Source organism: Dasypus novemcinctus, chromosome 2, assembly GCF_030445035.2.
Source record: "Dasypus novemcinctus isolate mDasNov1 chromosome 2, mDasNov1.1.hap2, whole genome shotgun sequence".
NCBI classification, from domain to species: Eukaryota; Metazoa; Chordata; class Mammalia; order Cingulata; family Dasypodidae; genus Dasypus; species Dasypus novemcinctus.
Genome location: NC_080674.1, coordinates 164,480,910 through 164,494,546, shown reverse-complemented (window position 1 = coordinate 164,494,546; position 13,637 = coordinate 164,480,910). Strand labels below are relative to the sequence as shown.

General features: G+C 49.1%; 1 protein-coding gene across 2 annotated transcripts in view; it reads right to left on the bottom strand.

Moving 5' to 3' along the window:
* The window catches only part of LARP1 (La ribonucleoprotein 1, translational regulator), a 55,419-nt gene extending 42,717 nt beyond the window's left edge, over positions 1-12,702 (bottom strand). For both annotated transcript variants that reach the window (XM_058281174.2, XM_058281182.2), the window contains exon 1: positions 11,806-12,702. In XM_058281174.2, the coding sequence (XP_058137157.1) occupies positions 11,806-12,244 (439 nt within the window). In that variant the 5' untranslated portion in view covers positions 12,245-12,702. The remainder of the gene's footprint in view (positions 1-11,805) is intronic.
* Positions 12,703-13,637: the final 935 nt, after the last annotated feature.

Below are 13,637 nucleotides of genomic sequence, written 5' to 3'. Positions count from 1 at the left end.
CGGTAAAGGCCCATTAGTGATGGATGAGAAATACATATAGGCATAGGATCTAATCCCTTCATACAGGCTGAGAGGAATGAAGGTTCAACTAGGAAAAATAGAAGAGCAGGGCTGAAGTCAGAAGTTGGATTCTGAGATTTTCAGCCCTGGAAGCCTGTGCTTACCCCACTCTGAAAGATCTTACCTGAAATCAAAAACCCAGAGCACTTTCTGACAAGTCAGGAACAAAAAAACTGAGCCATGAATAGCCATAGTCAGAGTCATTTCCTACTTCAGGTCCCACCATCCCTTCCCCTGCTGGTGCCCGCAGGAAGTGCAGGATGTGCAACTTATCCACCCAGACCTTCACTCAAACTCTATATCCAGAGACAGGGTGAAGCCTAGGAAAGCTGGCAGAGAGACCTAGACCAGGGGGATATGTGCCTGTGTCAGGCTGTCCTCTGATCAATGGATACAGTGCAACTAGTTCGGCTTCTGGCAAAGTTTGAGGAGAGAGGAGGAAGTAAGAAATAGTAATCAGAAAAGTTCCTCTTAAGTAGGCTAGTCTCAGGGGGAAACTGCAAGGTAGTTAAAAAATCAGGCCCAAGTCCCTATGCTATCATCTACACCATCTACCACTTACCTGGACTACAGCAAAGTCTCCTAAGGGGTCTCCCTGTTTCCAACCTTGCCTTCTCCCACCCACCCTACTCCATTCTGCATAGAACTGAGCAATCCTAAAGTAGAAATCAGAAGTCACCTTTTTCATTGCTCTTAGAACAGCTCGCTGATATTTTCAGTCACTCTCCCCTTTCTCTGACCCATTCACACAAGCCTTCTGTTCATTCCCTGGAGAATTCTAAACTCATTACCACCTAGTACTTGTTGTTCCTCCAGGCTAGACTGTTCATCACTTGGTTCCTTATCAATCCCATCTTGGTTCACCCTTAGAGGATTCCTAGATAACTTGATTGAAGCTGCCTCTAACCACACTACTGCACTGATTTACTTTGTTTCCTTCACAGCACTTACTACTATCAGAAACTACCCTGCAGTATTAAGGATGGCTCCAAAAATGATACTCCTACCCTCCCACCCTCCCAAGGGGACCCATGTCCCCTTCCCTTAATCTCAAGATATGACTGCTTTGACCAAGGGAATATGGCAAAAGTGATGTTGTATTAGTGCCTAGACTCTGGGTCTTAGAATACAGAACTCTCTCCCTGGGAAGCCCTAAGCCTGTATGTAATAAGTCCTACACTACTATACAACCACCACACTGGAGAGAGCACTTGTAGGCACTCTTGTTCCAGCTGAACTCACAACTTTTCAGCCATCCTGCCAAGGTATCAAACATGTGAGTGAAGCTGTGGTGGGCCCTCCATACCAGGCCATCTGCCACATCTGTGACTGCCATGTGGAACAGAAGAATTGCCCGGCTGAGCCCTGTCCTAATCCTGACACACAAATCAGTGAATTAAATGGTTGTATTTTATGCCATTAAGTTTTAAAGTGATTTGCTATGCAGCAATAGATAATGAACTGTCTTTTTGGTTTACCGTCTTCCCACTAGAATGTAAACTATGAGAATAGGTCCTTTTTGTCTTAACCCCAGCAGTATTCCTACAGTCTGACAAGCAGTAAGGCTGCTCAAATAAATTTAATGAATAAATGGTTTTCAGTCTGGTGCAGTCAAGTTAGTTTTTTTCACACAAAAGTTAGGCTCAAATTCTGGTACTTTTCTAGAAAAGCCTGAGTACTCTGAACACCGAGATGGACTCCTGAGATGGGTCTGTTTCTCTTCTACAGAGCTGGCTGGCAGTGTGACCCCGGACTTCACCAGATCTACGTTCTAAATCTCAGAGCCAGAAAGGGGTGGGGATTCTCAGTCTAACTAGGTAGATGTCAGAATCTTCTCAACCACATCCCTGTCAAAAGAGGAGCCATCACTGCTTGCAATCTGTTGAGGACACAACCTTCTGGAGCAGCTCATCCACCCCAGAGATGAGCATTTTCCAGAAGCCAGGGCAGAATGTTCCATGCCTAGGGAGTAGAGACCCACAGCCTTGGCTAAGCTCCCGAAGATGATACTCTAAAACTGGTTCAATCTGGGAGAGAAAGCAAGCCCTGTCCGATGAGATCTTTGTGTCTCAACAAACTGCAGCCTAGACCTCTAGTTTGATGTACTGAACTAAATTCTAGTGGTAAAGAACCTTGGAAGGTCTTCTAGTTCAACCACCTTCATTTACAGAAGAGGGAACAGAGACCCAAAGAGCTTCACTAAGTTATCCAAGATGTCTCAACAAGTGAGCCAAACATAGCTATGCTGGAATGCTGGTTCCAGCATCTCTACCTAGAGCTTTCCATGCAAACCCTACAGGGCTCAGATCAACAACAAACTATGAGAACAGGGCTGCCTTTGAGAAGACCCTTTCCAGTGAGAAGTTAAAGCTCCAATGAGCCTTAGCTCCAACTCCCAAAGAGCAGGACCATAACACGGAAGGCCTTGAGCCAGGACCTTTCCCTTTCCACCCTGAGGCTTAATAACATCTGCCTTAGCCACTCTTACCCCAAAAGAGTGTCTGATCTGGAAGGGGCCTTCTGGCTTAAGATCAAAGATGCTACACCCATTTCACAGATGGGAAGATGGTCCCGAGGCTCCCTGGGGCCTAAAATGAACCCATTTTCCCTATCAAGCCTATCCTTTAGCTCCCAGAGAGGTTTCCACTGGTGCCTGAGGGCCTTAGGACACAATATACTGCTCCCCATCTCACCCACTCTTCCTGAAAGAGTTGGGTAAGGAGGCCAATGTTGGCAGCCAGGATCTGCAGCTCCCTGTCCTGTCTTCCCCACGCCCTCCTAAAGGCTCTTCTCCCATAAGGATGTTCCTCTCCTTGGGAGCTGGACAGACTGCTGTCCTTTCCTCCTCTGTATAACAGGACATATGAAGTTTAAATCCATGCTGAAATCTGAATCAGAGATGGCAAACTCAAGGGTCTACAGGAGCCAAGCCATGGCATTCCTCATCTAAGGGATGTTAGGTCCTGCAACTGGACAGCAGTCATGAAAGAAGAGACATAAGAACTTTACTGAAATATAATTCATATGCCATATTATTCACCATTTCAGTTGGTTTGGTAGTCTTTAGTATATTCAGAGTTGGATTTTTGTGAGAGAAGCTGGAAATTCCTAAGTTTCTAGAAACATTGTCCTAGCTTTCAAGAATAGGTGATTACTTAAAATTATTTTAAAATGCCAGGCCCATTAAAACCTGTCAGGAGTCTGGACTGGGTCTGAAGAGGCAGGTGGGAGATGCGCATTGTGACTTCCGCCTTTCAGAATATAAGCCTCACCATGGCAGCAACTACCCCTCAATTCCAAGACGTGACACCTGACAAGTACTCAATAATTTAATTCTGAATGAACAAATCTAGGAAAGTACTTTCCCAACTTGCAGCTGCAGAACTCCACAGAAGACTGTCATCTAAACTATTTAAATATTACCAGGACCTCCTATGGCAGTTCAGTCCATTTGGGGGCACTGCTGAAAGTTATTACTTTATCAGAGCCAATGCCTATTGACCTCTTATCTTCCACCAGCTATGAGAGCATTACCCATTGGGCTACATGAAGCAAATCTATTTAAAGGCAGTATTGCAAGACAACCAACCAGCATTTCCACCGCCCCAAACACTGATTCTGTGGGCAAAATAATCCTAGTTCTTTCCACATTCCATGCATTTACTATCCTGGTGAGCCACCTCTTCTTTTTGTTCCTGGTTTCCTGTCTCCCTCCAACATTCCCAGCAATCAGCATAAAGCCTCCCACTCCCAACCATGCTCTCAACCATGTCCAAATCCCACCCTTACACTTGGTTTCACTTTGGGCAACACCCAAACCAGGACATTCCATCCACAAAATTGGTCTCTCTTCCTCAAGTTGCTATTAGAATGTATACTGAACCAGAAAAGCAAAGAGACCTCTATTCCCTCCCCCAAAAACCCCCAAAGCTTCAAAAAAGACCAAAGATGGAGTGGGAGGGTCTTACTGCAAAACACCTGAGCCTTTCTCTCCCTCTGACAATCTACTACTAGGGCATCCCCAAGTGCCACAGTTTGGGCTTCTCACTGCCAGGATGATGACCCCAAGGGATTCCTTTCCTTAAATCACCACCACTACCACCACCACAGAGGGACCGAGCAGGGCTGGGAGAAACCCACCCTAAGAAATAACATTGTCTGCCTTCTTGTGTGTGCTCAGGTCCTCACAGCAGGGATCAAGGGGCAGAGGACACAGGAAGAGAGGGCAGGGTCAATTTTAGCACTTGACTTCTGCTAGCAAATTGAAGGCCTGGGGCAAACTCAAGCCCTCTAAAGAGGCACAATCAACACCCTTACTATTATCGCCACCTATTACTACTTTGTGCAGGCTCCAGCCAAACACTTATATATACCTTCTCCTATCTTAGCTTCATCTGAGTAGATTGTACTTTAGATATAATCCCACTTATCAAAGCCTAGAAATTAACCTGCCCAAGGGCACACAGGTGGTAAGTGGCTGGGTTAATTCAAAGTATGGCTGACTGACTCCAAAGTCCTTGCTCAATCACCCAATTCTACTTCCTCCTCCAGAGGTAGAATGAAAACAGAACTGGGATGGGAGCCAAGAGATGTGGATTCAAGTCTCATCCTTGCTTAGTAATGATATCCTTTCTGGACTTAAAGTACCTAATCTGTACATGAAGGGTTTAGATTCAATGACAACTGGGGTCCCTTGCAGCTAAAAATAGTCCCTCTTTTCTGAATGGAGAGAAAGGAAAATTGAGCTCCTAAGGGCATAACAATGGAGACAGAGCTGACAACTGGGGAGTTGAGCTGGGGATGCCTAACCCTCTCCAAAGCTCAGCATCTTTGGGAACTTACCCCAGCAGCCTACCTGCGGGAAAATGCAAACCCACTGTTCTCAGCACAGGTGTGAAAAGACATGAAATGAGCCAAGAGAAGGTGGCTCTGGCAGGCAGATTACATGGGAAAGAATATGTAAAGCATTCAATAAATGGTGACTATTATAGCACTATTACCTATCTCAGAGTTATCAGGACCTTTAATAAGCTAGTCAATGTGCAAAGTGTGCAAAAACCATATAAAGACCAGGCAGACAGACCATACATCCAGATGGCTCGTGGCCAGCCAGGGACTACAGTTCCTCTAAGAAGCTTACATCTTCATTTCTAAAGCAGGGAAAAGAAAAAGCTATTTTGAGATGTTGGAATATATGTCTTGAGGATAAGGCAGTTATCACAACAAGTTTGCAGACTTATTACAAAATGCCCTGTAAATGAGAGCTCTGATGGAGGGGTCATCTAGGTTTACTAATAGCACCTCAAACTGAGATGGGTAGCCCCTCACCATACATGACAGAACTGGCTGGCTTTACAAAATTTATCAATAAAAGCCCACATTCCATGGTCCAAAGGCTCAGGAAAAGCAAGAGGTGCCACATCAAAACTGTCCCTCTAATCCTGGGAAAATCTCTCAGGGAGGCACCCTGGACTACGTGCCACAGAAAGTTGGCCAGTTGGCCCCAGACACTATAAAAAATAGCCCTTTTAAAAAATTAAGCTGGGGAGCAGATATGGTTCAAGTGGTTGAGCACCTGCTTCTCACACAACAAGTCCAGGGTTCAGTTTCTGGTGCCTCCTAAAAACAAAAAACAAACAACAAACAAACGAAAAAAACTGACTCAGGGGAGCAGATGTGGCTCAGTGATTGAAAGCCAGCTTCCCACACACAGGTCCCATTAAATCCCCAGCACCTTAAAAAAAAAAAAGAAAAAGTAAGCTAACACCTGGGTTAGCTTAGAATGAATGGATAACTTTGGAAAGAATGGATAGATAACCCCTCAGAAGGGGTACTTACCTCAAACTATATATATCTTTGGAATTCATCTTCTGAAATATAACCCACTTACATCTGTGGGGAACCTTTAAACTCATGAACAGGACTACCTCATTCTTGGTATCAATCTGATCCTCAAAACTACCTCAACATAGAAATTGTACCAGTCTGTGAATAAGGAAAACCGAAGTTGGGCAAGTTGTCCAAGACCACAAAGTGAGAGGCAAGAAGTTGTGGCTCATGTTCTGATTTAAATCCCATCACTTTTCCCCTTCACTCTGCTATCTCCCATGTTTTCATTAGGTAGGTATCAAAACATTTCCTTCCATGAACCCTAGGCAGGGTAAGGCTGTCCTCTCTTCTGTGCACTCCCTTGTATCACACTTCAGGTCAACCCAGGAGGTTTGTGAGGCCAAATGAAGCACCTGTAAGCTTTCCTGAGGCCCCAGCACCCTAATTACCCCTTTTGAGCTTGTTTTAGAGTTTGCAAACAGGGGCACTCACATCTGCCAAGCTCACATTTTAAAGAGGTTTTCATGGTTTCAGGCCTGCTACTCCTCTCTGCCCACCTCCCAGAGGGAGGAACTGGGTGCTGCTGAGTAACACCTGTAAAACGCTTACTCTGGCCTAGGTCCCGCTGCAGACATGGGGTAGATCAGCAGAGGGACTCTTGACTCTCAAAAGGCTCAGGGTTCAAGTCTGTTCATGACTATCCTTCCTCTACCCCAAAAGGACCTGAAACTACCCCTCTAAACATTTCTCTCCCCACTCTGAGGCACTCACTTTCCAGTCAGAATTCATAAAACTCAAACTCCTTCCAGAAGAGAGGAGAGGGGGACAGGCCAGTTGAAGTCTGCTGGCGAAGGCCGCCTCCCCATCTCCCTTTCAGAGCGTGTCCTAATTGTGTGCTCTTTAGTAAGAGGAGAAAGTGACTTGAAACACAGGACAAACAGCCTATGCCCTCATTTATGAAGTCTAATCTAGCAGTTCTTAACAAGGGGTGTACAATATAACCACTTTTGGAGTGTCTTTCTAAAAAAAAAAAACCACACATCAAAATGCCATTATTATCCTTGACAAAATAATCGCTTAATGTAACCTAAGTGGTCAAATTTGCTTAAATGTCATTAAACATCTTCTTATAGTTGGTTTGCTTGAATCAGAATCCAAACGTATCTACACGTTCCATTTGACTGGTATCTCTTTAACACTGTTCATCTATAACAATTCCCCCTTTTAAAATTGCCATTTATCCATTGAAACAAATCAAGTAATCAGTCCTGTAGAATTTCTCACATTCAGAAACTGAATAACTGCTTCCGCAATCATTTAATTTGTTCCTCTATCTTCCATTTTCCCTACAAACTAGCAGCTGGGTATAAGGTTCTATTAGATTTGAGTTCATTTTTTATTTGGCGGGAAAAATTTTCATAGAAGGTGCTATATGTTTCCTATTATCACATCATAAGGCACATTAATTACATTTGTACTTGCTCCACAGGTTGCTCTGATATGCACACCCAAGCAAGCAAGGAGTTTCTTCAATCCTCACCAGGCCTGGAGGGAACTGGGATTCAAAACTATTTCTTGAACACTATGACAGATACACACACACACAGAGGTCTATGTTGGATTCTTTCTTTTGTGGGGAAGGGGTTTATATGGGGAAAATGCTTTCGACATTAAAAAAAAAAGCCTTTGAAGACATTCAGACCCAATCTAATCTCCTCATTTTACAGATGAAAAATCAAAGGCAAAGAGAAAGCATATTTGCTGGTGTCCACAAGCAGAATCAGAAGTAGAAAACGTCTAATAATGGTAATCATTTATTAGAAAATGTTTAAAATAGCAAACTATAATTATGTTAATAGGTAACATCCTAGGTGCTTACTCTGTGGCACTAGGCTAAAGACCATAAATATTAACAATTTTGTCTTTAATTCTGGCAACCTTCTATAATAGTTACTTTCATTATTCTTATTTTCAGAATGAGGACACCAAAGCTCAGAGAGGCTGAGTGATTCACCCAGATTACACAGCAAGCAAGCAGCAGAGCTGGTAGTTGAAAGTGCAGACTATATGACTTCAGGAACAGAAATCCAGTTCACGTCCCATGGAAGGAAGAAGATAGCCAGGGTCTGACGTAGCTTTGACTCTCTAAGTCATACAGGACTGATACCCCAACTGCTACAACTGGAGAAATTTGGGGAAAGGTCCAAAGCCAAGCAAAGGAGACTGGAGGTTTACCTTGGCCTAGCTCAGCCAAGCAGAGGATCCCTGGGGTTGTTAGCAAGGATTAAAACCTGTTTTCATTTTGTGCCATCAGTTTACTGCACTTCAAATGGCAAGAAGAGAAGAAAAGGAAAAGATGCCCAGAACATAAACACTCAAGTTTTAGACCCTGCTACCAACTTTCCTTTAAAAAGAAAATAAGAAGACTATAGCACTAGTTTTCTTACTATACCAAGCCAAGAATATACCAACCCACTGATTACCCTTGAAGGGATGGGCAGAGGCTTCTGGTGATGATATATTCTTCAAGTCTCAACCCACTGCACGTGTACCAGCCCCAGCAAACTTTTAGTTCATTTAGGCTCACCTTTCACCACACCCTGAGAGCACACGTGCACCTCCTAAAAATTAATCTTTGTGAAAGTGAAACCTTTTAAAAAAAATTCATCATACAACATCACAAAGCAAAAAATAGGCAATTTTTTGGGTCACCTAACTTTGAGATTATCATACCATGCCCTTCATAGGTGTGGATAAGCGAAAGTCCATTTTAAAGGACACAGAGTTATATATTTCATAGAATACTGATACAACACCGGAAAAGGAAAAGACTGCATTTTCTAACTCCCTCATTTTACAAATGGAGTAAAAAGAGATTCCAGGAGAAGCAGCCCCTCTTGAAAAGTTCCAGAGTCTGGTGACGTAACAGTTACCACATGCCAGGCACTGGGCTACATGCTTCATGTGTACCACTGCAGTGAATAGCCTCATGAGATGACTAAATCATAATTAAATCCCATTATATTAATACAAATAGAAATGGAGAGACATACAAATAGAAATGGAGTAACCTGCCCAAGGAAACACAGCTAGCAAGTGGCAGAGCTGGCATTTGATCCCAGAACTTTTGCTATATATCATTTTTTCATTTAACTAAGATGTCCTGCTATCTTATACTTAAAGGGGTATGCCTGAGATGAGAGAAATTTTTCTAATGTTTTCAAAAAAAGTTTTCAGGGGTGGGGGGAGATGTCTAAAAAAGCCAAAATGAAAATCCCAAGACTTAAAACTACAAATGTAGATTTGGAAACTTAAACCACAAGAAAGGAGGGATGTCTCAAACCATCTTTTATTACTAGTTACTGCATGTGACCCTTAAAGAACTAAAACAATAGAATCTGAGCCAAAAGGAGGGCTAAAAATAGGCATTTGCAGCAAGCTTTGGAAAGCTTGTAGCTTGCTTATGAGACGTTCATTTCTGTAGCCTCTCAAAAATATATACCTCACAAAAAATAAAAACTCACAAGACCACACAGTCACTCCACTAATGTCACAATTTAAACTTGTCCAAGTTGCAAATAAAATCAGGGCTAGAAATGGGTCTTAAAGAACAAGAGACTCCAGAGAAAGGGCGACCAAACCACCAGACAGACAATCCAATCAGAAAATTCGCTCTCAAAAAGCATCTAAACCTTAACAACAGGTTTAAACAGAGAAGCTACTGGATTTATTCCGAGTTGTCTATCAAAGACTACTCCAAAAGTTCAAAATCAATGAGCAGATACTCTTCTTGCCTTAAGATTCCAGAAAGACAACAGGGCAAATTTACCCTATTCAGAATTTTGCTTTGGGCATTTAAGACAAGTCTGCTTCGCTGCTCAGAGAGCAAGGCAAGATGCCAGCCAAGCTGTCTTCTTCCCACGATCAATAGTCCCAGTGACGCACCCTATGAAGGGCCCCTGGACTTGCAAAAAATGCCAACTCTGGCATCCAATACCACCTGATGTCATGGCTGATTTGAAACCCACAAGGCAGGTTCACCACTAGCTAAGCAGCAGCAGCCAGGGTAGGAAGCCCCATTTAAACATCTGAGAGGTGTTCTCTCCTGGTGATGATTATACCCCTCTGAGTTTAAAGAGAGGGACGGACCAAAGAGTGTTTTAAAGTTGCTTTCCCTCCTCAGTGGGTGGATCAGGGAGAGATTTGCAAGAAAATGGAGGTTTCAGCACTGCCCTTTGCATAAGAGGGCTCTCGAAGGGAAAGGGGGGAAGAGGAGGAGGGCAGAAGGAAGAGAATATGGTTTGAGTTACTAATGGTAAACCCCAAATGTCCCCTCCCTCCAAATGAAGCAACCTTAATAGGAAAAAAAAATGCAACATGCCGTACTCAGGATTAGCTCTTCTAGTTTCCCTCCAGGGCGATTCTACTCCCTTTAATATAAAGGCATTAAGCTTCCCCTTCAACTTTCCCCATTATTATCGTTTAGACGAGTCTGCCTCAACCAGCGGCTGCAGACCGGTAGGAGTTTTGAAAAAGTTCTAGGCCTATTGCCACAGACCATCATTCTAACTCAAGGCGGGGTTTTATCATTGGCTCACGTCAGGGATCCAAAACTACCAGAAGATCCACCGTGCCCCCACGCACCCGCCGAGTGTTTAAAGGGTGCCCCCCTCCAAGGTGACGACCAATTCCGGCAAAGGAGGCGAAAAGACGACTCCATGTTCCGCACTGCTCCGCCTTCTCCCTACGCAGACACCGTTCCGCTGGGATTTCCTGCAAGCCCCCGCCCCCACTTAAAGGACCGAGTCCAAAAGGACCAAAAGAAGGATGGGAGAGTAGGGAAAGATGGGGGAAAGCCGGTCGGCAGTCACATGCTGTTCGCGCGCGGGGAGGCCCCACGTTGTCCCGGCTGCGGAGGAATGCCGGGAAGGGAGGGGGCGCGCACTCACACTCGCGCACACGCAGACTACGGGCCGCGGCGCGCAGGCGGCCCGCACCCGCTTCCATTTCCAGCTCCACGCCGGGCGCGGAACGCAGAGGCCCAGCGGCCGCGAGCAGCCCGCGGGCCGCCGGCGCGGCGCATGGCGCCCAACTGTCACCCGCCGGCCCAGCCCGGCCACTCCCTCCCCCGCCGCCACACGCCCCTCGTGTCTCCCTCCACATGCCCTCTCGCCTCACATTTTCCGCCCACCTCCTAATTAGATCCCCCACCCCCGGCCCTCACACACCATCGGGCTCCCTCTCAAGACGGAAGACCTCCGAGATCCGAGGGGGAAACCACCGAATTCAATGACACGTTGGGTTTCCTACACTCCCCATTCTCCGGGTAACTGACCCCTCAGCCCGTGTCCAGATGGCCCAGTATCAACTACTCGAGAACGATATTTGTTAACTTTTAAATCCCTAGTCCTTGTGATCGGTACGAACTCATAGCCCGGCGCTGTGCTGCCCATGACATACTCATTAAACATTTACAACATGGGGACTGTTGCAACGCTACCAAAACGGGGAGCGTGAGGCCGGGTAGAAAGAGGAGCTGCTCGAGGAAAAGGGAGGTTTAAGCTAGAAACCGTCTCTTAAACCAACACGCGGTGGGGGAGAGGGCCCTGTTCAACGAAACCAGCGCCCACGGTCTCCCGGAGAGGTAGGCCCGGACCACGCTGTTGCCCACTAACCGCTGCGGCCCAGGCGGTGGCCGTGGCCTCCCGGAGGCTGCGCCCTCGGGCAAGCAGGTTCCCGAGAGTGTGGCGGGGTGAAGGCACCGCCACCCAAAGGAGCCAGGAAGCAATTTTTTAAAAATCCCGAGTCACGGCGACCCGTAGCGGACCCCGAGGCCCTGAAGGCCGCTGGGGGAGGGGACGCCCATATCCCCGGAAGAGGCCACCCGGACCCGGGAGAGCAGGCAGGGGGACCCACCTGGTGGGGACTGTCCGTTCACGGCGGCTAGGGCCGGAGGCAGCGCGTTCTTAGTCCACGGGTTCACCTTGGGCGGGGGAGCCTCCACGAAGTCTCGGCGCCCGCCGCCGCCCGCGGCTCCGGCCGCTCCTCCGCTAGCGCCCGGCTCGCCGCCGCCCTCCTCCCCGTCGCTGACGGCTGGACCCTCGGCGCCGGGCGGCTGAGGCGGTCGCGGGCTCTCGCGCTCCTGTTGCCCGGTGCCCTCCTTATACGGCTTGGCGCAGGGCGGCCGGGGTCTCCGGGCGCCGCCGTCCGGCTCCCCCCCTCCGACGTCGTTCACCCCGGGCTCGCCCTTGCCCTCGGGCGTCGGCGGCGGCTTCTTCCTCACCAGCCCCCCGTGCTCTTCGGCCTGCAAGAGCGGCGCTCCCCCCGGCAACAGCGGCTCCACCTGAGTGGCCATCTGCGCGCCCGCCCCCCCGGAGGAGCCGGGCGCGCCCGAGACCGCCTCCCCCGCCTCGAACTTGGCTCGCAGGGCGCCCGCGACGCTTTCCTCCGGGGCGCTGGGCCCCAGCCTCTGCAGAGAAGGGTCGGAATTCAGGCTAGGTGCGGGCCCCCTCCGCGTCGGATGCAGCCGCGGGAGATCCGAGGCCTGCTGGCGGGGCGGGGGGGGTGGGGGGAGGAGGACCCCCCACTCTGCGGTCCAGGCCTCCTCGGCGCGCGTGCCCCCCCCGCCCGTTCCTCACAAGGCGCCCCCACCCCGAGGCCGGCAGGCTTCTCGTCCCGTCCCTCCCTCCCCCCCGCCCCCGGGGCGGCCCGGGCTTCCCGGCTCGGGGGCTGCAGCAATATGGACGGACGGGGGAGAGGCGCGGCGAGCAGAGCAGACCACGCGATCCGCGGCAGGCGGCGGGCGGGCGCGCGCCTCGCGACGCGGCGGGCAAGGGGAGGGGATGGCGCAGCGGGGGCGCGCCCGCCGGGGCTGGTCCGGGCGGCGGGCGGGCGGAGGCGGCGGGAGCGCGCGCGCACGGCCTCGCGGCCCCGCCCCTCGCCCCGCCCCTCGCCTCAGATTCCTCGGAGCACCTCCCGGGCTTTGGTGTGTGTGCTGGGCGGGGGATTGCTCAGACTGGACGGGGGCGAGCACGTGCCTGATGCAATTTGGGAGCAGGGGCGGTATGGGGGCAGGAGAGATGGGGGAGGAAAAGGGGGAGGTGTCTTAAAGGGCCAGCGCGTGAGAGAGGCGGCAGGTGGAGCACATGGGAACGGGCCACGCGGCCGGCCTGGCCTGCTCTCCTTCTTTAGGCTGAATGCCAGAATCCGGGGAAGGAGCCATTAAAGGCACCCCCTGCCTTCCAGGATGCTGGACAGGGGTCTTCACCCGCCCTGAACATGCGGCCTTCCTACCCACGCCCCTCGAGCCGGGTCTCTCCAGACCCCGCCTGGGTGACCTTGGGCATGCAGCCCTCAGCTCCGCGGGCCTCAGCTCCGCGATCGGCGATCGGCTCCTCCCCCAACGAGCCCATTCCGGGACGCAGGCCTGGGAACGGGTTCGACTTGGGGCCCGGAAGAAGGGCCCTTACCTCTTGGGGGCAGCGGGCGCCTAGGAAGCGGGAGCGGAATTACTAACAGCCACCACCCCCTGCTAGGTGCCCCAAACCTATTCTGTGTGGGCAGGAAGTATCTTTTCGTTCAAGTGAATTTCGTTGTGGTTTGTTTTGTTTTGTTTAAAGAAATCGTTTGGGCAGAATTGAACCAACCGTGATTGGGAATCCCGAGAACTGAGATTTTAGGCTGGCTGGGGTCCTGCCCCTTACCGCTCTGTGGCAGTCACTTTCCTCTCCATGGGTCTCAGTTTCTCC